Source organism: Branchiostoma floridae, chromosome 6 (assembly GCF_000003815.2).
Source record: "Branchiostoma floridae strain S238N-H82 chromosome 6, Bfl_VNyyK, whole genome shotgun sequence".
Lineage (NCBI taxonomy): Eukaryota > Metazoa > Chordata > Leptocardii > Amphioxiformes > Branchiostomatidae > Branchiostoma > Branchiostoma floridae.
In genome coordinates this window covers 5040057-5063732 of record NC_049984.1, presented here as the reverse complement: position 1 = coordinate 5063732, position 23676 = coordinate 5040057, and the positions used below count along the sequence as shown (strand labels likewise).

Below are 23676 nucleotides of genomic sequence, written 5' to 3'. Positions count from 1 at the left end.
TAATGGGCAGAAATTGGTACAAATATGTATACAGTACAGCTATGGTGCTTGACGTGCTGGATCAGCATTAGACGACTTGACCTGGTGAAAGAAGGTGATATAATCTAAGAAATTTGTCTCCAGTCAAATCGGCAGGACATCATCAGGTCACCTCTACAATGTATGTCTTCTTGACTGCAGTTAACTCTTATGTAATACATGTATAGTCCTGATCCCTTTCTTCTCCGAGTTGATGGAGGGGCAGAAATTGGTCCGAATGCTGTTCAGGTAGGGTGATTGACGTGCTAGATCACTGTAGATGAGTTGACCTGGTGAAAAAAGGTGATATAATCTAAGAAGTTTGTCTCCAGTCAAATTGGTAGGCCATTATCAGTTGACCTATCTTCATGGGGTGTATACATGTATAGGTTAACATCAACTCTCACTGATGTTACTGTACTGCCACATGATTGGAAAAAAATTGTTGTAGGGGTTTTCTCAAGATTGTCTTTAACACCTAAATATCTGTAAGTGTATATACGCCTCAGGATTACTGATGATGCATTGGTACATCTCTTAGAAATCACTTCTCAGGTGGCGTCCGGTGGAATTATGAGATTTGAATTGATGAGATATTGGCCCAAATACAGGTAACGTGAATGACAAGTACCAATGTTGGTCGCTAGGGGGCCCAAAATTCATCTTGACCTTCGCCTAACAATATACCAAATATCATCACGATCCATCCTTAAGTTCTTGAATACAATGCTTAGGTAGTACATGCTGACCACAAATATCTGGAAACACAAACACACAGAAACACAGGTACATGTAACGTGTACACCAAAAACAATACCATTTTTCATGGAGGAAAAAACGTTGAAAGTTCCTCACTGGTATCATGATGTAGACTAGTAAAAACAAGACCATAGCACATCCAGGTCAAAAGATCCAAAAAAATGGAATTTCTGCTACAGTACCAAGGTCACATACCATGGGGCCCCAAATTAACCTTGACCTTCATCTTCCCAATACCGGGTAACCCATGTACCAAATATCATTGCAATCCATCCAGAGGTTCTTGTACAAAAATCCGGAAACACAGACAGACAGACAGACAGACAGACAGACCCAAAACTATATTCTCCATTTTTGATGGAGATAATAAAAAGAAAGGAATGGAAATGTGGAATGCATTAGGCCATCATACAAATGTAGTATGGGATGATGTAGTTACAAACTCCAGTATCATGCAGGCTTTTAAGCCATCGCCATGCACCAAGAGGTGTTACAGACTGAGCATGCATCAAAATATAACAACTGCCTGGGGGTCTATTAACCTTCTATCCAGGACTCTGCTGCCCTTTTTGAGGTGAACGGGTCCCGCTGAAGTACATCATTTCCTGCCTTAGTGGCGCTGCGAGACTCGTCAAATGGTGGACAGGAGAAAATTAAAAGTACTTTTGCCTCTGGAAAATGGGACATCCTTGTTATATTTCATGCCATTCTGTTTTTTACGACTTCGAGGCAGGTTGTGCCGTTCGTAGGCGGTGGTATAACAGGAAGAACAAGGACTGAATACAGCGCTCGCAAGTGTACCCACTTGACAACTTGCAAATGCAACCGCATTTTGCTTGGCATAACTTAATTTTGAACCCAGATAGTGCAACCTAATTTTTGTATTTGGAACATCGCTTTTCCCCCACCTATTATGCATAAGATTTCGTATTTATTTCTTGATAAGATAAAACATAAGCCTGAGCAACCTGGCTGAAAAAAAGTATTTCGAGCACTGGAATATGTATGGAGGACGGCCTTTTCTTGTCTCGGTTTGAAATCTTTTGAGTCCCTCAGCTTTTATGTGTTTCAAATCATGACTTCAAGGCATACTTGTAGCTTTTAACTCACTGGTACTCCACTATTACACAGATCCGTTATCGGTACTCTTAGTACCTGGATGGAAGTTCCTTGTGATTTATGTGACTTCCATGATAATACTTCTGTAATATTTGCTGAGGTTTTATGTTCACAGTTTTTGCTGTAGGCTCTTATAAATATACAATGTAGGAATTAGTTGTTTCTACACAGAGGCACACACAAACATGTATCATTTATTTATTATTGTCTGTAGTATACATGTACAACAAAAAAGAGATGATTTTAAACTATTACATTTTCGATGCTAGAGCTCAATTGAATGTAGAGAACAACATGTATTTACTTATCTTTGCAACAAGATTTTAGCATTCTTTCTGTTACCTGTGATTTGTTTTTTTAACTGCAAGAACCAAATAAAGCTATTCTTCCCTGTCTATTTTATCTAGTCCCATATGGCATACACACACAAGGACATACACACACACACATACACACACACACATGCAAACACACACACACACACGTACACAGACACAAACACACACACACACACACACACACGTACACACATACACACATACACATATACGTACATTACATGTCGTTTTCATCTTATCTGTTGACCTGTTAATGTCATAGATGGCATCATCAGATTTGAACCTTAATCACAAGACCACCTTGCCAAGGACCAAATAAAGCTATTCTTACCTCATACATTGTACAGAAACTACTTTCCTCTTAAAATCACAAAAGCCACAAATTATAAAGAAAGTGGGACTCTTTGTCTTCCTCTGCTTCCAAAAAAGAAGTCAAACCCAACCTATCTACTAGATATAGTATTAAAGTAGTCTCATTGCATAATGATGTTTATCACAGTTCATTGTTACATGCATATTCCCTATCTTATTTCTACCATTTACTTGCAATTAGCCTACGGGCATGAACATGCAAATAAACTTTCTTATAATATCATCAGGCCCATGGGGAGGGCGGCAGTTCAACCTGAATGGAGGTAACCCTCCATATAGCAAGTAAATTTCATGGATGGCATCATCAGACCTGAACTAAATCACAAGACCACCATGCCAAGGACCAAATAAAACTATTCTAACATTATCTATCTTATCTAGGCCCATGGTGAGGGTGGCAGTTCCAGCTGGAAACCTGTGTTTGCTGCCCTGACTCCGACAGACCTGTTGCTGTACGACACTGTTCCATGGAGCAGGGAGGAATGGGCCGTTCCTGTTCAGAGCCATCCGCTATTGGCAACAAGGTTTGTTTTTGTTTGTTTGTTTGTTTGTTTTGCATGAATTGCAGAATTTGGAGATGGTCCATCCCTCTCCTTCTACCGCATTTTACCTCCCCAACAAAGTCAGGTACCCAGTTTTACTCCTGTGGTGGAGTGACGAAAGTCGTGAAAAGTGCCTTACCCAAGGGCACAAGATGGGCACCGAACCCAGGACCTCAGTGTTGTGGGCCAAACACCCAGTCCCTGCAGTTATGCAACATGACCCCCATACCCCATGTTAACACAAAGAGAATTTTCGTGTTCAATGTTTTTCAATCATCCAGCAATGTCAAAGCTAGACCAAGTGAAGTCTGGAGTTCATTACCTCTGTTCCGCCTCCTACTGTGCCTGCGGTCATTATGTCAAAATCGGACAACAACAAGTGCTTTTGAAGTGTTGACCTACTCACAGAGGGTTAGGGAGGACCATCCCAGCTCATCAAGGAAGGACCAACAGATTTCCCGTGCGTCTTTGACTGTTTGACCTTGAAAATGGGGGAGGGGGGATTTCCTAGTAGCTCAAAATACAACAGTTTGTAGACTAATTAGTTACAGTTTCTGTCCTTATCAATGCTCTTTTTTGTGTTCCTCATTAACCTCAAAAATAGACTCATCATCAAATACCACTTACAAAAGCCAACATTATTACATAGTGATTAGTAATTGCTTAGGTCAATTATTCGATCATTTTGGTACCCAAACGGCAAATGTTCTGAATTTTAAAGTTTCATAGAGCAAAAGCAAGTCCCATTATGTCTGGTAGCCAAGAAACGTAAGAAAGATTCTTGAATCACTGGTGCTGTCTGAGGTCTTCGAAGCTTGGTGGGGGGTCAAAAATCACTACAAATGGACTTCTTTTCTTTGTGAAATTCTTCCAATGCCTTGCTGCTTGTCTGTAATCTCTATTGCTCCATTGGAGCAAATGCAGTGCTGCACACCTTCACGCACCTTATTCTCACAAAAGCAGGTTGCAGTCAACTTTCAGTAATCTATCTCGTTTTAGCTCCATTTTTCACTGACCAAAACTGTAAAGACCTCGACCACACAGACATCACGCACGGTTTATCGAATCTTACACGGTGGCATGTTCATTTTCAGGCTGTCCAAATTGCCCTTCACTACTTACTCTACCCTTCGCTGAGCCACTAACCACGGGAAAGCCAATGTCGAAACAACCATGGGACCTAATTTGTGGGGAAACAAGCTGGCTGCCTACCCTTTTATTGTTGGTTAGCCCGGTGTGAATGGACCTAGATGAGGGACCCTAGCTAGAATTACGTCTGTTCATCAAAAGCTCATAAAGCTCAGCGCAGGTGATGGAAGGAGTAATGGCACTGGAAATTGGGCTCATTTGTCAGGCTTGCCCAAGTCAGTACAAGTTCAGTGACATGTAGAGTTGAAAAAAACAAAAGACACTGGCAAACGAACAAGCTGCAAACGAGCTGGATCAAAGTAATATTCTCGGATTCTCCTGTTGATTTTTCGACAGATGAGCAGGAAAACACAGGCACTTGCTGGTGGGTTCGGCGACCTAATAGTAATATTAGTTCACTCAAAATCTGTGTTTGACAAAGATATTGTTGTCATCATTTGCAAAGTTACAAGTGCAAGTGCACAGGGAACCACTGCAAAGTAGTGACAGCAATGCAGAGCTGGGCAACACTGGGTTAAAGTTGACAGAAAAAAAAGATAAAATTTAAAGATAATGTCTTGAAATGCAATGCAATGAAATCAAATATCTTCCACATTCCTGAAAGGACCTAGAGAATAATCTCAAGGCTATCGTATCACTGCAATGTGGTCTTGCCACAGCGCTCTTTTCGACAGGTGTGTTTGGTTCTATTACTTCCAAAGTTTTTGGAGACTGCTGTCTGAAACTCCCTCATATTCTGGCCAGCTTGACATCACCATCTGAGATGTCAAAAAATGCATTGTTGCAACAAAATGAAAATATTAGCCCAAAAATCGGGAGACACACACAGATACACAGACACACCCAAAACTATATCTCCATTTTTTTCATGGAGACAGGCATTAAAATTTCACTCAAAATTCTTGTTTGACATAGATGTTGACAAATTTTGCAAAGTTACAAAGCATTTAAGCATTTCAAAGATTTTGAACTTTCAGCAAGATGAAGAGCAGTTAGTTGCTTTGTACGGGTAGCCCTAAATGGATGGATAGCAAATGACAACAGATGATTGGGTCATTATACAAGATACCTTTAAGAGTAAGAATGGCGAAGATTGCCTTTCAGAACATATTTGCTTGTTTCTTAATGTAATTACTCTAGACTTTGAAATACAATTACTAAAATAGAAGCAAGTAAAGATGAGATTGGTCTAGTCACAAGTCATCACTCCGTGTGTCCAAATAAAAAATCTGAACTTAATGATGTGAATTTGATGGAAATGTATTTTCGTTAGCTTAAGGTGACAACGTCTCCCAAATAGCAAGTAGGACAGAAAAAAATTAAAGCTGCCCTGGTCCTCTCTTACCGCATAATGTTCAAACAGACATTCACTGGGATACAGCAACTCCCGGTACCATATCTGACTCCTCTGGTAAACCAGTATGGTAGTAGTATCTAATATGTGTTTTTTTATGTGAATGATGTCGTCTATTGTTTATTGTCAGATTATCTATTTGAAATCTCTTCATGAAGCTTCAATTATATGTCTGTACATTGGTATTTTAATTCATTTTCTTAAAAACTGTGACAAGCCAATAAAGTCCTTCTTGAATCATGAATCTACAACTGTTACAACAGCAAGGTAGTTTCAGCAAGTGATGTCCTGAAAAACCGTGTAACACAATCCCTCTCATATCCAGCGATGACAAGCAGCATAGTGAGAATGTCCCTGTGTTTGTCCAAACGACAGAAAACCCTTTGCAATGCTGGAAAGTATGGAAGGACTTCTGGGTCCCGCATATGTGTGTGTCGTACTGATGCTCTAAAAATTGACCTCTCCCATGGATGTACTTTGAAATGCAGGGCTTGAAATATTTAGCCCGAGTACCATCCTCCTTAGTGGCTGTAGTGACCGCTTACTAACAAAGTACTGAGCCGGCGGTCACTACAGAGGATGGTACTGGCTATGAAATACTGGCCTAGGCTGCATCCAAAATTGGAGTTGTGCACTACATGTTTGACTGTAGGTTTTTTGTCAGATTACTTTTAAAAAATGTTACACTACAAGGTAGTGATGTGATTATACGGCTTATTCTTGTATGTAGAATTTGCATTTATCTGAATTTTTCAAAGCTTGAGATATCATTACCAGGCTTTGCTGAGAGTCTACTTTATTTCGTGTTATGCACCCAAAGTTTTTTCCTGTGCACCTAAATTGTAAAGGTATGTGCCACCAGTGCAGTTGACGTTGCAGCCAAAAATTACTTTCGAGCCCTGGTACTCGTGACCCTTTACCATTTGACCTCTCCTGTACATGTGGAGAGACCTTTAGAATATCCACTTTGTAACTGATAATATCAACATTATGGAATACCTTCTTGAATGATGGACAACGGTTGTCTCCCTCTAATATCGCATAATACGTAAATGTATCGTCAGTATTTCAGCGAGCAACAGTGGGCACGCAATGGTATCGTCAGCTCTTTCACAAATCCTGTGTTTGAACAGCTATTTTACAAAATCCATCTGATATTTGATACATTGATGGATAAGGAAAGGTATGTGACTTATGTGGAAGTTTATGACCACATCATTTCTGTACCAACCACATTACATACCACAAGCTTGGCAACATAGAGTGCTAGACCCCATTTTTCAAGGACAATATTAGCCACATATGACATAGCCATACATTTGTATGTTGATGGATAAGGAATTATAGTACATGTATGTGACTTAAGTAGAAGTTTATGACCACCAACCACATTACATGCCTCAAGCTTGGTAACATATGTACATGTTGTGATGTACAGTGGCTTTTTAGGAAGACCTCATTTTTCAAGGCCAATACCTCCATTCATACTAAGGAGAACACATAGCCACATAGCCAGTGGTTGATGTACTCAGATAGGATAAGGAATAGACGAATAGTAACATCAACTCTCATTATTCCACTTGGTGCCATAATACCGCTACATCAAGAAAACATTAACATGTCATAGAGGCCTTTTCAATATTGTCTTGAACACCTAAGTATCTGAAGTGTACATACCTTAGGATTACTGATGCTTCATTGGTACATCTCTTCAATTCACTTTAAATGCATGCATTTTTTTCATGTGGTGGTATGTGGTGGAACTATGAGAGTTTATGTTACATGTATGTGACTTTGATATGTTAAAGTTTATGACAAGGTCATTTCTGCACGAGCCACAGTACATGCCGCAAGCTTGGCAACATAGAGTGGCTCTAGCCAGATCCAACTTTCCAAGGCCCTTCTACTTAGGAAAACCGTTCCACATAGCCAGTAGTACCCAATTACACGCCTCTTTCAAATGGTTTATTATCATTTACTGTGACTAATAGAGGCCAAACCCAAAACAGAGGCTGTTGCCATCTGCATAAACATGTACAGGGCTCGAAATACCACCTGCATATGCAGGTTAGTGCAGGTAGAATTGGAGCTGTGCAGGTATTTCTGGTGTCTATCTGCACCTAACGTGCACTGGTCCATGTACTGGGTTTTATACTATGATAAAGGTGTATGTGGATTGTTGTTAGCTGCATTGACTGTTGACACCTATTAAGTTATAAAAGAAAAAAAATAGCAATGGTTCCTGAACAATTTTAGTATGATCTATACTTCCTAAATTCAGAGTTGTGCAGGTAAAATTTGTCTGGTGCAGGTTATTGCCAATGTTACCTGCACCAGTGCATGCAGGTATGCAGAAAAAAGTATTTCGAGCCCTGACGTAGGTCACTATGCGGGCAGCATACCGTGGAGGCCATTTGAATGCCAATTATTTTTTCCTGCATTGCTTATCTATTAGCATAACTTGAATATGGAATATTCCAGTTGTGTACATATTATAACATGGTGAAGGTTGATGTCAAACGTTGTTATTTTAACCAACAACTAGTCGTTCATAGCCAAAAAAGATGAGACAAAAGACATGAGAAAAAACATCTTGTCAGGTTCGAAACAGCTAGCTACAGACATTTTGATAATGAACTTGAAATATAAACAAAAATTCATTAGTACCGTGATGTTCTTGATCTTGTTTCAGAGTTGACAAGTGAAATGCCCCTGCAATTCCAAAGAAAGCTGCAAGAGGGCCAAAACTATTGTCGCTTCATCGAAGCACAAGGGCCACCCAAAAATCACAACCATATATACACATGTAGCTTGTACAGAACATGAGAGAGAAATATTGAAGTTCTCCTGCAGTATCAAAGACAGTTGCCAGGGGGACCAAAATCTCAACATTTTTTTGATAGGACAAGACCTAACCCCATACCAAAGTTCATGACAATCCGTGTATAACTTCTTTAGTTGTGCTGTTCATCCATATGCACAATAGTCAATAATATAATAACTTTGAGGCTTAGAGCCTCACTCATTTTTAATCTACCAATACAGACATGTGGTAGTTAAGTTAGAAGTTGCCTCAAATTTAATTTGAACTTGACCTGAAGTGCTCCTCCTAGATAATGGTCTGAAAGAAAAAAACAGGCTTTCACGGGGTGTATCAGCGGATAAAAGAAAACCAATGGGAACACCCTTCCAGAAAGAAGAGTTAATACTGACAAAGCAGTTTGGCCATCAGCAAGTGGTCCCCTTTTCATCTATCAAGATGACCAGGAGATTATGCGTATCGATTGCGGAGTTATGCAGTCTCATATGTACGGATGTTTGCTGGGATGTGCAAAGCTGTTGGAGTACGGCTTAGGAAAAAAAATGTTGTGTTTCTGGTTTCTGTTGGGAGTTTTTTATCTTTCTTTCTTTTTCATATTTTTCTTTGTCTATCTATAGATTTCGCCCAAAATGATCAAACCAATATATTTTAGCAGAGTAAAACTGACATTTCTCTTCACGAAGCCTGGTAGTTTCAATATATATATTTGTTCAGTTGTATATATATATATATATATATATATATACAACTGAACAAAGTAGCACAAATCAATAATTCCAACATATTCTTACATCAGTCAACTGTCCAAAGTACAGAGTGTGAAATACAGGTCTGCTTTGAATTTCATCACTTCGATGTCAGTTCGAAAATTTTATGTTCCTTGCCAACCTCAGACTTAAAAAGGGATTGGGTCGGCAGGTTTCTGCTACGGTTGGTCACAATGAGGTAATTGGAAACACTACATTTTTTTGAGGCCTTAGGCCACACCAATTTAATTTGTTGGTTCACTGATCTTTTTAAAGTGAAAATGTAGCAAGTGGACATCATAAATACAACGGGCAGGGAAGAAAACTTGAATATGACCATGTCCACTCCATAAACCTGAGTGCACCAAGGCATACACCTGGTCTTCAGACTTTGTTTTAAATAAAATTATGTTTTTCCAGTTAAGCATTTTTTTTTAAAATCCATGAACCAACAAATTGAATTTGTATGGCCTTACTGACGGAGTAAGTAGATATTGAATATGGTGACATGACTGGGTCAATCCTCCTACACATGCATTGTCAAAGCACTTTTCAATCTATCGATTGCTTTGTGCGTAGAAAATATCCCTGACTCGGCGATTGTCGCCGAATGAACAGGAGAATACGTCCATAAATGAAACTGTTATTGATATCAGCTTGGAGCGATAACGACGTTTTCGTTGAAGGAGGTCAACGGACAAGTTTTTGGGTCTGAAATTTAATTAACCCCTACGCCCCAGATAATTGTACAGGCCCGATGTATTGATTCCAGAATTTGTGATGAATCGTGCTGGGATTCAAGGGCGACAATTGCTTTGAAACCATGTTGAGCACAAATCAATATGCGATGTGGGGAAAATCTCAGTTTGGATCACTTTTAATCTGTTGTTTGACAGTGTTAAGAACCAACAGTTGCAAAATGAATGGAGCCTGTTTTTATGCGATGGAAGTTGGTGCAGGTAATCCAATGAAAATGGGTATTGTTTTCATAGACTGCTCAGTGATACTTAGTTCTAAGATTTAAACTTTGAGACAAACAAAAGAAATGTTCTAAATCTCTTTTCTTGAAATCAAAAAGGAAGGGATGCCACATGCAATACTCTATAGAAGAGTCTATTATAGTGTTATGGAGTCAGAGACACTGATTCGAGAACACCAAATTCGTACACTTCTTTATCTGTATTTGTATAGCCGGTATAGCAGGCACGCTGCGCGGCAGCAGCTGGTTACAAAAAAGACTCACGCCTAACACCTGCACATCTATCTGCAAATGTTCTGAAAACTATCTATCGAAGATGCCCCTACTGTGCTTGATGAACTTTGGTAATCCGACCTGCAGTATGGCTTAGCCTGGTATCCAGCCTTATTATAGCTCCCGAGTCTCTTGTGTCCTCTTTGCAAATAGAAGAACAGAAGAGGAGAGGATAGAAGAGACTCGGGAGCTATAATACGGCTGGATGCCAGGCTAGTATGGCTGGGACTGAGATTACACTGTGTTGTCTTGAATCTTGAAAGAAATACACATTTTGATGCAAAATGCTCATATTCTTCCCTGACGCTTGACTGACTAATGGTTTTGTCTCTATTCCAGGTGCTCTGCGTATTTTGACTCCAGGGTTGGCCACACGGGAACCACACCCTCACGATCGCCGAGCGGCGGAGCTTCGGGGAGAGATCTGGCTTTCGGAACAAGAACGGGATCCAGGTATGTATCCCAGCATGCATTTTACTTGCGGGTCATACTGGTACGGAACATTCAGGTACAGGTACGGTCCAGGTCCAGAGGATCAGGTCCAGGTCCAGACCTTAACCTGGACTTAATTATCTGTGAAATCTTGTGAATGGGCAATACTCATAACAATGGCCCATTTCACTACAAAGGAATCTGTTTGATGGAGTATCCTACTTCTACTTCTGTCTTTATGTAAAAAAAACACTAATGCCTCTGTTAACTTAGACCAAGTTTGACTGTAGAAAATTTGTAGAAAAATGACAATTAACTCACCTCTACTTTGCTCTTGTTATTTTCTTAGGCTGGTAAGCTCCAGAACACGTGAATGCCTGCCAGTACTGCAGTGTAATCTGTTCATTTTCTAATCTGTCCAAAATCCGTGACAATTTCAGACAAGGCATCGAGGCCCACCTGTTCAGAGTGGAGACGCAGCGAGACCTGGCGGCCTGGACCAGGCTGATCGTGCAGCTCTGTCACCAGGCTGCCGAGGACATGAAGGAGGTCATACAAGGTCAGTAACTTCTTCTTGATTTACCACAGTCTTAGTGTCATCAACAAATTTACCAATGTTTATACTAAATATCTTGGGGGTCTGTGACACGATTGCATATATATTGAAGTTCGTTTGAGTTGCATATTTACATTTTACTGGTATAGTTAAAAATTGGGGAGAAGAAGACTTAGTTACTCTTTACTTTGACCCACTGTTGTGCAGCCTCAGGAACTAATCGAAAATAATACTTTGTCAGCCTCAAAGTTTACCTGAGCTTGAATGCGATGTCAATATACGCAACTCATACAGACTTGAAATACATTAGTAACGCTAATTCACCTTTATCCATGTGGTAACTTTATCTGTTGTTTTAACAGTTTTCAAGTTTTCAAACTTCAGTATTTTAAAAATATTGCAAGTTGAAACCACCGTCTGTCGACTTGATGTTCCTATATACCGTTTTAAAAATCAACGGATATAGGTTACCCTGCGGATTAGGGTGGACTTTCGTTACATACTCATGTTGCGACTGATCTTTATAGCTAATACTTGCTCAGAAAAGTTATCAACCCAAGGTTTTCTGGGGAGCATGCCCACGGATGCCCCAAGTGCCTTTGGCGCTGGACACAGAGCTTTGCCCGATCAAAGTGAGAGGATGGACAAACTTTTAGAGCTGGATATAAGCCAGCAAGTTATCCTCTGACATTGCTGATTGTTGGAAGGTCAAACTTTAGATGTGTGATCTCGTCTGTTTTACTTTGTTGTATAAAAACTTCTGGGAAGATTTGAAAATCACTTGACAACTGACACTGAGTCTTTTTTGTGTGCTGCTCTTAGCCCTTGTCAACTCCAAATGATGCCATTTCTAATTTATTCCACAAAACACACTTGAAAGTGGTACTGTTTCGGAGGGTCGTAACTTCAAATTTGCCAGGGCCGTATTGCAGCTTGAGTGCTGACAGAAAGCTTTACTCAAATCAAGATAGATACAAACTGTTAGCCCTGGAGCACTTGTTCAGCCTACAAGTAACCTTCTGACATTGCTTCATGGACAAGAAGGTTGGAATGGTGATTTCTTCTTATGTCTGAGTGAAAAGTTGAGGTTGTTGAAAAAATCATGATATAAGGGTTGGGCTAAACATGTAATACTGTACTGGGCATTTTACTTGACATGTAACGTTAAGAAGCATCACGAGGTTTTGAGTGCAGTGTTAGTTGAAGAGGCTACACGTATGAAAGAAGAGATAGTTATAGTGGTATACTGCGCATCCTTGCTTGACTGTATAAGCTTCCAGAGGCTTTGTAAAACAAGTTAACTGATACTTAGTCTTTTTTTAACACTATTCTTTACCCATGTCGGCCTCTGAATGAAGAACAGTAAGGTGCTGACGAAATGCATTGATGTTTTACATGTATCGACCAAAAGGCCTTTTTAAGGCAACCTTCCTCTCTCCAGCTTTGTAATCATGTATTTACAGCATGCTTCATGTAAGCCAGGGACTAGACTCAACTAAGAATTAATGCTCCACCTGAAAACTAAATACCAGTAGAAATGCTATCCCTACCCTCTTGAAGCGTGAAACGTTGAACACTGATTACTGTGAGTTCATTCCTTTTCACTGGGACTTGATTTGCGGGCAGAAGAAAAAAAAAGGAGGAGTGTGTTTTGTGGTGTTTGCAGTCGAAACAATTTCTGTACTACTACTGTAGTACCGGTAGTGCTATTCAGGAATGCATATTTGCGTCCTTATGAATGTTGCCACAAAAAGCACAAAGTACGAAAACCACTGTAAACTTTTCAATATTTACAGCACAGAAATGAAACCATCTGGGCAGAAATGACTGGTTATACTTGGCACTGTTGCAGTGTTGCTGCTGCATAGTACAGTGTTACAAAATGTAGTCCCAAACGTATTATTGCCCTCTTGTCTGCAGCATGTTTCTGGCAGGGGAGGGAGTGCAAGTTGATGGTCCACTACGAGAGCGGGTTCACGTTGATGGACAACTCCAACCCCAACGAGTCGCAGTCCGACGTGCTGTGGAACTTCCCGTTCGAGCGCATGCGGATGTCCGCGGACGACGGGGTGGGCCGACTGTGGTTGGACTTCGGAGGGGCCGAGGGGGAACAGGTAGGGTGGCTTGATGACACTGCGATTTTTTTAATAAATAGTTTTATTTTTCAATGAAAAGGAACAAGAAACAAAACACATGTATGGCACGAAAATCAAAAACAAAAAGACACACATGAGAAGCTACGTGGCTTTGTTCACACAAAGTGAACTTAATGTGGCAACATTTGTATGGGTAGGCTTACTGTTGTGCAACTACAATGAAAGTCAGTATTGGCTTTGGGCCCACCTTAACTAAAAAAAAAACAGGGAAGCAGAAGTTTTTTGGACATTCTGGATGCACTGACTGACTCACTGACTGACTCACTCTTCTCAACCTATGCTAATATAATGCTATCAAATGTAACTTTGCCATTCGGCGCTAACTCAGGTGACCTCAATATGACAACAATTGTCCTATGTGCAGACTGTAGGTTTTGAACCACTCACACCGGGAAGGTCTCCAACTCTTTTCAATATAAAGTGCGGTGGGTTCTTTGCCTTCATTATTGTTTTTCTTGTCTTGCAGCAATTGGACATGTGCACAGGTCCGAAGCCTATCGTCTTCATCATTCACAACTTCCTCTCCGCCAAGGTCACCAGGATGGGACTCTTTGCATGACCTTGACCCTTTCAGCAGAGGTCGGGATCTGCCTGGGAAAAATATGCACCAACCACCCCTGTTCGCAAGTGGTTCGATCCGTGCCATGACGTTTTGGATAATAAGTCGGTAAATTTGGACCAATCAGAGGGTCCAGCAGATTAGGTACATTTAAACTTTGAGGGAAAAGCTGTCTGAAATTGTTTGTCAGCAGTGCAAAATATTGTTCGTTGTTACTGTTCAATTCGCAATCGACCCATATGTTCATCCTCATAGCTTCGAAAAATAGTCTGGGTTGAATGTGATTTAAAATGGTGAGCTGTTTTGTTGGAAATCGGATCAAGGGTCTTGATATTTGAAATTTTAGAAAAGTAATTCACGAATTATAGGCAATGGAGAAGTTGAATTGAAGGGTTTCGGTCATAGGATCTTTTTCTAGATTGTTCACATTTTGAATTGGTTGATCTTTGCAATACGATGTATATTGATATTCTATATAATGGCTGGCTTGTAAGCTATTTCACAGTTCCTAGTGCCCATGGGCAGTCATGATGCATTGTGGTGTAAGGTCAAACTTCAAGGTCCCTGGTTCCTATAGATGAACCCGGTGTTTTAAACTCTGACCTTAGACCACAATGCATCATGGCTGCACATGGGCACTCAAAACCATGAAGTGGCTTGTTGGAATCTTGTTTATGTGTTGGAATGATAACAGTTATGAGAAAGATTTACATGTGATGTTGTTATGTATGGAGTTTGGGGAAGGCACATTTACTACAGTTTACTGGCTGGAGCACAGTCCTGTTTTTAGTTGAGTTGTGCAAGATATGCTTTGGAGGAATTGTCACTAACACAAATTGAGAGTGGTCACAGAAACATAATCTCCAGGCATGCAGGTCCTACGATGGCATAAGATAGTACTAAACTGGCCAAGAAGTATCGTCAGCCAAGAGGTGTACATTTGCCATACACACTCCTAGGCCGGCTTCACTCCTCTGGCATCTTTTGATACTATCTAGTATCTTATGCTACCGTAGGATCTGCTTGGAGATTAACAGAAACATGCAACATTCCATTCAATGTCAGTGAAAAAGTAGCCATATTTCCGTCTTTGCATATATTGTATATGTTATTAATTTTTATTGTTAATTTGATGTTTAGACACATTCGTTATTATTTTATAATAGATAATTTGGTCGGTGGGTGAAAAGAAGGTATATTTTAGTTTGTATAATATTTAACCTTACGAATGTCAAGCAATTTAGGCTTTATATAATCGGCCCATGACATTTGTAGGGGTAATTAAATAAGAATGTTATTAGTTATGTTGGGAAGGGTATGTTTTTATACTAAGTCTTCATTACACAGAACTTTAGCATTTACACATGTCAAACTATTGTTCCTTTCCTTTAGTTTTAACCGACTGTTGCTTTGTTGTCTTCTTGCATGTAGCTGTGGTTTGATGAAATGTCCTACAATTTACAAACTGTAATTTTCAACACAAAAACAGTACTTACACAAATTTCTGACTGCCCAACTGAAGTCTGTATTTGTCCAGGAAAGAGCAGTTGCCTCTTCTGTGCTGTTGCGGTGGAAGCTGTGACAGTTCATTCCTTGACAAAGACTCGAGCTGGACAGTCGAAAGTTCAGTTTTTGTGTGGGGAAACTACAGTTCAAACTTCGCTTTAGAATCATTTCTTGTTGAAGAGGTTCATTAGTCACATATGAATACACCACATCTTCTTTCAATAGTGTCAATTTTAAAGGCTGTCACTGTTAGAAGAAAATTTGGAGTAACAGAATGATTTCTACCGGCACAAATGAATTTTCAAGCTATGCGCAACAAACTGTCAGTAAATAACTACTGTCAAAGCAGTAATTGAGGATGTACATTTGCAAGGCAATATGCCAGGGTTCTAGCCAGCATCTGTCCTTCCTTTAACGGAATTTTAGCACTGGGGACAGACAAAAATTTTGCTCATTCGATGATCTGTCTTGGTTGTCCATCATGACAGACCCAAAATTGGCATCTAAAGATATTTAAAAAATGAAATTTTGCAAAGACCTTCAGAAATTAAAGCAAGCTGAGTCTACCTGCAAAATTTGCCCCTCAAAATGTAGGAAATAGCATTTCAAGGTCTAGATTTGAAAAATTACCAAGGGCATGCCCCCGAACCCTCCCTAGGATCATCTAGGATTTCCATTCAAAATCCCGGGATGGAAAAAAAATTTCAGACTGGCTAGAACACTGCATTGTGAACAGTCTACCTTTTATCTGTGCCCTTCTGGAAGCAGTAACAGGCATACGTGTAGAAATGCCACTGAAAATCCAAGGATTTAGAAAACCCAGCTTCATTTTACACACTACACTTTCCATCTTTATGATCACAGTCTTCAGGGAGATTCAAATTGCTGCATCAAAAGAAGAAAAGCCTCCTCTGAATTCGCTGAACTCTGCTTGTATTAAATCAAAGCTTGAGAAGTAGTCATTGCGACAAGCTATTACTGCGCCGTGCCCAGTTGATTGTAAATTGGGTTCTGTGATCCCTGGATATGGTCATCCCTCGTGTCCATCTCAGTGTTCAGAAGTGCGAACGAGATTTGTCTCAATCGGGTAGCCATATCGGGAGCGTCGTGATTTATATTGACGTGTAGATGGAGACGCCATTTCCCTAAGCCTCGAATCCTGCAAGTAGTCAGAATTTGAACGATCAGAGTTTGTGCAAAGTTGTATGTACTGATAGGCAATTGACTAAACTGTTCAGCAATGGTACTGCTGTACAGTCCGCCTGTATATGGGGGGTTGTTACACCATTGTGCTGAACTGTGCAAATACCAAGAGCGAAATCTGTGTAAAATTACCAACGTATCTTGTCGCGTCTCTGCAGTCATTAGCCAGCTCTTGCCAAAGCCCTTAACGTCCATGTTGTAAAAAAAAATGTCATGTTAAATCGATGTACATGTAGGTTAGACATCCAGGTAACAAGCTACGCAACAGGGTTTTTCTGTTGATGGAGATTCTAATGACGGGAAAAAATTCAGGCTGGCTAAGCTTACGGCTCTGCTTCGAGCTAATACAACTCAATTCAGAAAACAAGCTAAATTCAGTGATGCTGCTACCCCTCCCTCTTTTTTATCTACTGCAGTGAGAACTATTGTGTCAGATAAAAGATAGTCGGGTACGTATATACAATTGTGTCTGAAACGGTATCAATCTATATGTGATGCGAATTGTAAACGGGTAAATGTACATGTGCATATCAAATGTCCATCTGGGCCGCAATCTTGACCATATATCATAAAGCTTCCGTGTAGACTCGGCTGTTATCTGTAAGATTTTACCGTTGATACAGCTGAAACCAACGTATGTCCTGCAGCGTAAGACATGCAATGAATTGTGTGGTACAAGCTGATGTGTATGGTCCAGGATTTGTAGTGCAGCTATCACAGCGATAGATCATATCAGAATATCGTCCCGTTTTCCAAAAGTGCCTAACCTGGAACCATGTAGTATCACCCATGTTAGAATTACTGGAAAAGCCCCTATGGCATCTGCACCAAGGGTTGGTTCATTAATTTACCATGAAGGGAGCACAGTGAAATCTGTATAGGTTTGGTGGGGATAGACAAAGATCAATAAGTTACTTGAAAGTCTTTTGGGGGGGGGGTATTTCCTGGTGTTGTACTAAGGTATTCTGAAATCAACAAATGTTTTGATGCTATGTGCAAATGTACATTATGTTAAGTCTGGGCATTGTTTACGTGAACTAGATTGAGGTAAAATGTGACCTACCCATAAAAGATGGGATAATAGATATATATGATATTATATACTGGGCTTCCAGGTTCTTCTCTATCTGTGCTGAATCTTCCAAGTGCCTACATCCATACCTGCAGTACCTCGCTTTGTTGCTAGGTGGTGTTGCAGTACAGCTCAACTGGTCTGAGTCATATCACTGTTTTGTACATGTAGAGTGAAGAAGAGGTCTGTTCAACTACTAGTAGTGTGGGGTGATGATTACATTTTATGCAGATGTCAGCCATGTGATGTAACCCAGGATTGTGTGTGAATATGCAAAAGTGTTTCTTTGCCATTACAACTGTCTTCCATGTACCAAACTATGCTCGATTTACATTGTGTACGTTAATGAAGGTTAGACATCCAGGTTAACAATACATAAAGGCCGATTCAATCTCTACAACTGGATAAAATTCAAAGCTTTTCTTCTGGACGTTTCTAGCGGCATCTGTCACTCTTCTTCAGCGTCAGCATAATTTTTGAGTATGAGTGACATTTGCATATGATCCTTATGAGTCAGTGACTTTGACTTGCTCAACCAATTTTTTCAGTTATCGATTTGTTCATTTAGTAATGCTGAAGAAGATTGATGGATGTCGTTTGAAACGTCCAGAAGTAAATCTCCTAATTGGATCTAGTTGTAGAGAACGAATTGACTTTACATTCATGTATGCTCAGTTTAGTTCAATGAGTGCAAATGAAACACACCACCAATTGCACAAGCAACAAACAGAAGTAAATCTGCTGCAAACAAGAAGTGATTAGACATTATGTACACCAAGGCCTCAATGCACATTACAAGAACAGTAAAAAATGCCTCTGCCCGTGTGGTGTTGCCAAATAATTATCTCATTCAGTGAATGCTTTAACTGCATTTTTGTTTGTTTCTTGCCACATAATGTGTTTGTAGATTCTCCAGTAGATGAAAATGAATTCATGTTGAATAACAATATTTTTATCATTATTGTTCTTTATTGTTATTGTTATTATCTACAAAGAGAACATTGTTTTATTGTAAGGGCACACATCGTTATTATTGAATATTTATCAAGAAGAAATTACAAATGGTTAAGTCAATTACGTGTACATGTATTGTTAGGGGCCACCACGATTCTTTTCAGTCTTAATATGATACTGTAAACTTATTTACTTTTGCGGTGGTTCTATTTTGCAGTTGTTAGTTTTTTTGTAGTGTTATGAATTCACTGTTTAAACATTTCTATAGTGTGGTAGCAATACATTGGAAATGCACGTTTTTGCAATTGGTGTCATGATTTTGGAAAGGTTACTGTAAAAATGGGAAAATATGACCACCGCAAAAGTTTCAAGATTTACAGTAGTAGAATGGTCTGAAGGTGTTCTGCATGGAAGGGGTACCCAATTCACTCTGTCTCCTCGGTACCAGACTGTCACGGTCTGAGAAACTTGAACTTGTTCTCAGAACTAAATGTTCACGGTGGTGGTAGGTGTGTGTAAAAAAAGTTGATGAATTATTTGTTATCTGTAATGATAAGTTCACTTTACAGGCGTCACCGTGAACATAAAAGTATGGTTAAAACATCGGGAATTACAGTACCTCCTTGGTCTTTGGTTATTTGGATCGCCTCACGAGTGTAGTTTGTTTTTGTTCATCTAACCTGAAATGAAATGCAATTGTAACAGAATAAACTGATGGCACCTCAATGTGTGGAGTGTAATTTCGTATCTTAAGCCCAGAACGAGAAACTTCATGCCCCTTTCCGGAAGGCGTAGGCAGCATTTTTATTTTTCCCCCACATTTTTATTCTCAAATCATAAATTACAGATAATTTTAAGAATATTTACATTGCTAACACTTCCATGCCCTAGAAACATAAATTACTACATTCGAAACATGTTAACTTGTCAAATTAGCACTTCTTTGTCATTTTCAACACTACCATACCCTTATTTACCTACACACATGCATCACTATAACGTTGTAACGACAAAATATACACAACTACAACCAATCATTGTAGAATATTTACACTAGCACTTTGCGTGTGTGCGCGTGTGTGTGTGTGCATGTGTTCATTTTGTACGGTAAAGAATGTCCAAAAAGGCCCTTCCTAGCAGGCAAGAAAAGTTATGGCAGCAAAGCAATTGGCCGGAATACTGCGGGTTTTACCGCCTGATGTCGACACAATTTTTTGTCCATAGCTGCAGTCTTGCCAAAATCGCTAGATGTCGTTTATGCACCACGGTGCTGAAATGCCTTCAAATGGATGGCATCCGTGCAGCAAGGTTGGCAGCTTAGCCATTATATAGATGACATTCGAGTGCGCCTCAGTTTATTTGTCTGTACATGTCTTCCGCAAAAAGTTGGCTACGATTCCGTAAATCATACAAAGAAACTGCGAAGTAAGCAAATTCATACCGAAAATTGAGAGAAATATTGGAACATGAAAGCTAATGAATGAAGTGTTCCAAAGAAGAAGGTGAGAAAAGACAAAGATTAAGAATTCATTGTTGGGTATACCATGTTATGTGTGTCCAGTCAGTTTTCAACCATCCTGGCCACTTAAACTTTATATTTAAGGCTAATTTTTTCCTGCCCTTACCTTGAAATGTACGGTGGTATATTCGCTACGCCATGTGAGCTTAGCCTCACATTGTAGTTACATGCACAGATATGTACATCAGCATGGGTAAGTGTTTTATGTAAACGCTTTAATGGGTTTAACCGTCCAAGAATGTTGGCCACAGATGCAAAAACACATCTACTGTCGCCCGACTCCATTAGCGTAGTACTCTTAAGTGCGCCGCGTGCGGCCGAAAGCTCCGATCTCCCCCTTTCTTACAACTGCGTGTATGTAACCAGCCTCCATTGCAGTCTTCGAACAGGGCTGTTTTTTTAATTTTAGGGGAGTGCGTGTGTGTGTGCTGGTTTGCGATTGGCAACGCTGGCTAGGTTCTCTTATGCCTGGGAAGTAGTTCTCTTATAAATGCTGGAAGCAGTTTCGCCCCGTCCCCGCCCCGGCAACGTTGAAAATCACGAACCAGCACCCCCCCCCCCTAAAAACCAGGCCCGTTCGAATGCTGCAACGGAGGCTAGTATGTAATGCAAGTTCACCTTTATCCGTGGGGTAACCTATATCCGTTGCTGTCAGAAATGGGTATTTAGGGACGAGACGATAGTTTCAAACTACAATATTTTGGACATGTTACAACTTGAAACCACCGTTTGTCCAGTTCGTATCCCTTAATACCGTGTTGGTAAACACAACGGATATAGGTTACCCTGCGGATAAAGGTGAACTAACTAACGTTAACTTACCTGTGCAACATCCTCTACGGTTACAAGGGGTAACCAATAGATTTGCGGCCTCAGAAAAAGGTGCACAACTCAAATCTCAGTTTACAAGATGGTATGAAGTGGGTGTGGGCACCGATACAGAAAATTCAGGTGGAGAGGATTTCTTGAGGGAATGTTACTAGTAGTAGGTTTCTACAGGTTAATGACCAAATGAAAGTAACAGTTAACTTGGTCCGAACCTGAACCTGGACCTATTCCACTTACCTGCACGGAATGCTAGTCTCCAAGCAGACCCTACAGTGCCTTAGAAATCGTATCAAAGCTGGCAAGGGACTTGGTATAGCAAGCAGACCCTACGGTGCCTTAGAAATAGTATCAAAGCTGGAAAGGGACTTGGCCCGTTTGACTCCCTTAGACGGCTATCTCCCTTTGGCCGGCTATACTCCTTTGCCAGCTTTGATACTATCTCTAAGGCACCGTAGGGTCTGCTTGGAGACTACGGAATGCGCCATGTGAGCTCAGTCTCACGTTGCGAGTGAAGAGTGGACACGTATGCATATTTGTGTGAGTGGGTGGATTGTATAAAAGCTCTTAATGAGTTTATTCTTCGAAGAATGTTGGCAACAGATGCAAAAACACATGTGCCCTGCCCCGACTTCTTCAGTGTATTCTACAGTATCATGGATGGATGGATGGATGGATGGATGGATGGATGGATGGATGGATGGATGGATGGATGGATGGATGGATGGATGGATGGATGGATGGACGGATGGAGGGATGGAGGGATAATATTCTAGATTTATATCCAAAATATCGATATCGTATATTTTCTATATTTTCTACAATAACTTGTCGCTATTATAGAAATGATAACAAACGTATGTTATTGAATAGAGATTTTCTTTGGTATTCTTGCTTATTTACTTTATGTGAGGTCTTATTAATTAGGCTTCTGCAGTCCTTATGGACCGGTAAGCGGTAAGTCCTTGTGCATAAGCCATGGAATGTACCAGCTGGTCCCATATACTCTCCAAGCAGAGGTTAGGCTCCGTCTGTTTTTTAACGTTATTTTAGTCGTTTTTATTGTTCTTTCTATTTTGTATTGTATCTTGTATTGTCAAAACCTAAAACGTACTTCTAGAAACATGACAAAATAGAAAGCCCAATAAAAACGACTAAAATAAAACGTCAAAAAACAGCCGGAGCCTAACCTCTGCTTGGAGAGTATAGCCAGTCACCCTCACAATGGCCTCAAGTTTGCGCTTCTCTGATACAAAATGAAAAATTTTGCTGGGGTTTGTTTGAATACCGCCGGAACGCACAAACAATTTTACCAACCTTAAATTATAACTTTAATATCAATGGGCCAATACCGGCAACAACAAACGAGCTCGCAGAAGTTACGCCCCAAAGCAACTGGATATGGTTTTGGAAACGGTCAGACGTTTCAAACAACATCCGTTGTTTTTCGTTAGTGACACTGGAGAAATCTTGTTGGAAGAAGTTTTTTTTTTTATATCTCAGCTGTGAATTGATGTGCAAAAGAACAAGTTTATCCTAACTATGAATAAATCTTCAAAAAGGCGAGGAAGACAAATTTGTGATAGTCCAAAAACAAGACGTTAAAACTATGTAGAGGCAAATGAGTTATTTCTCCAGCGCACTGACGAAAAACAACGGATATGTAGCTTGTACTGTTCAGTACAAACCTGGTGTGTCACGCCATGAGGCGGTTCACCGGGTATGCAATATCAAACAAACAAACAAACAAACGAATTCGACAAATACTGTTTATCAATGTAAGACTAAACTGCTTCAAGACACTGTTATTTTCAACATCATATTCCCATCATGCAGACCAGGCCCCCTTTCCACCAGACGACGATCGCGCTGCGCTCTCACCGCGACATAAATAGGATATGTGTAACCTTCGCTTTCACACTGGGAATATCATACAAAATGTAAAAGTGTGACCGAGAAGACAACAAAACACACAAAGTGTAAAAAGATTCGTTTCTTTTCTATACAATTCGTTGAGCGATATGTCAAATTTGAGGTCGCAGAGAGAGCGCGGTGAGAGCGCCTTCCTAGTGGAAAGGGAATATAAAAGACCTAATGCGTTGTACAAACATACACACTTTTCTATTTCTACAGATATTAGATGAACAGGTAGGAACACAATTCTACAATTTTATTTAATTACAACGTCGTTATGACCAAAATGTCAGATTGAAACCTTTATGTCCCTTGCCAGCACGAGCAGTCGACCAAGAAAGTCTAACCTGCCCAGGTGATTTAACTAAAAATAATCTCCATTCCCAATCAATTAACTGTACAATTTAAAAGTGTGGATGTCCATATGAAACATTTAACAAGTATTAAAATCGTTCTAAATCTAAAAAAAAAACTACTTAGAAAGAATAAGATACAACATTTTTAAGTCTA

At 40.0% G+C, this 23676-nt stretch overlaps 1 protein-coding gene across 3 annotated transcripts in view; it reads left to right on the top strand.

Moving 5' to 3' along the window:
- The window catches only part of LOC118417301 (beta-2-syntrophin-like), a 44586-nt gene extending 29042 nt beyond the window's left edge, over positions 1-15544 (top strand). For all 3 annotated transcript variants that reach the window (XM_035822817.1, XM_035822816.1, XM_035822815.1), the window contains 5 exons: positions 2988-3130; positions 10810-10923; positions 11343-11461; positions 13379-13572; positions 14081-15544. In XM_035822817.1, the coding sequence (XP_035678710.1) occupies positions 2988-3130; positions 10810-10923; positions 11343-11461; positions 13379-13572; positions 14081-14173 (663 nt within the window). In that variant the 3' untranslated portion in view covers positions 14174-15544. The remainder of the gene's footprint in view (positions 1-2987; positions 3131-10809; positions 10924-11342; positions 11462-13378; positions 13573-14080) is intronic.
- The last annotated feature ends 8132 nt before the right edge of the window (positions 15545-23676 follow it).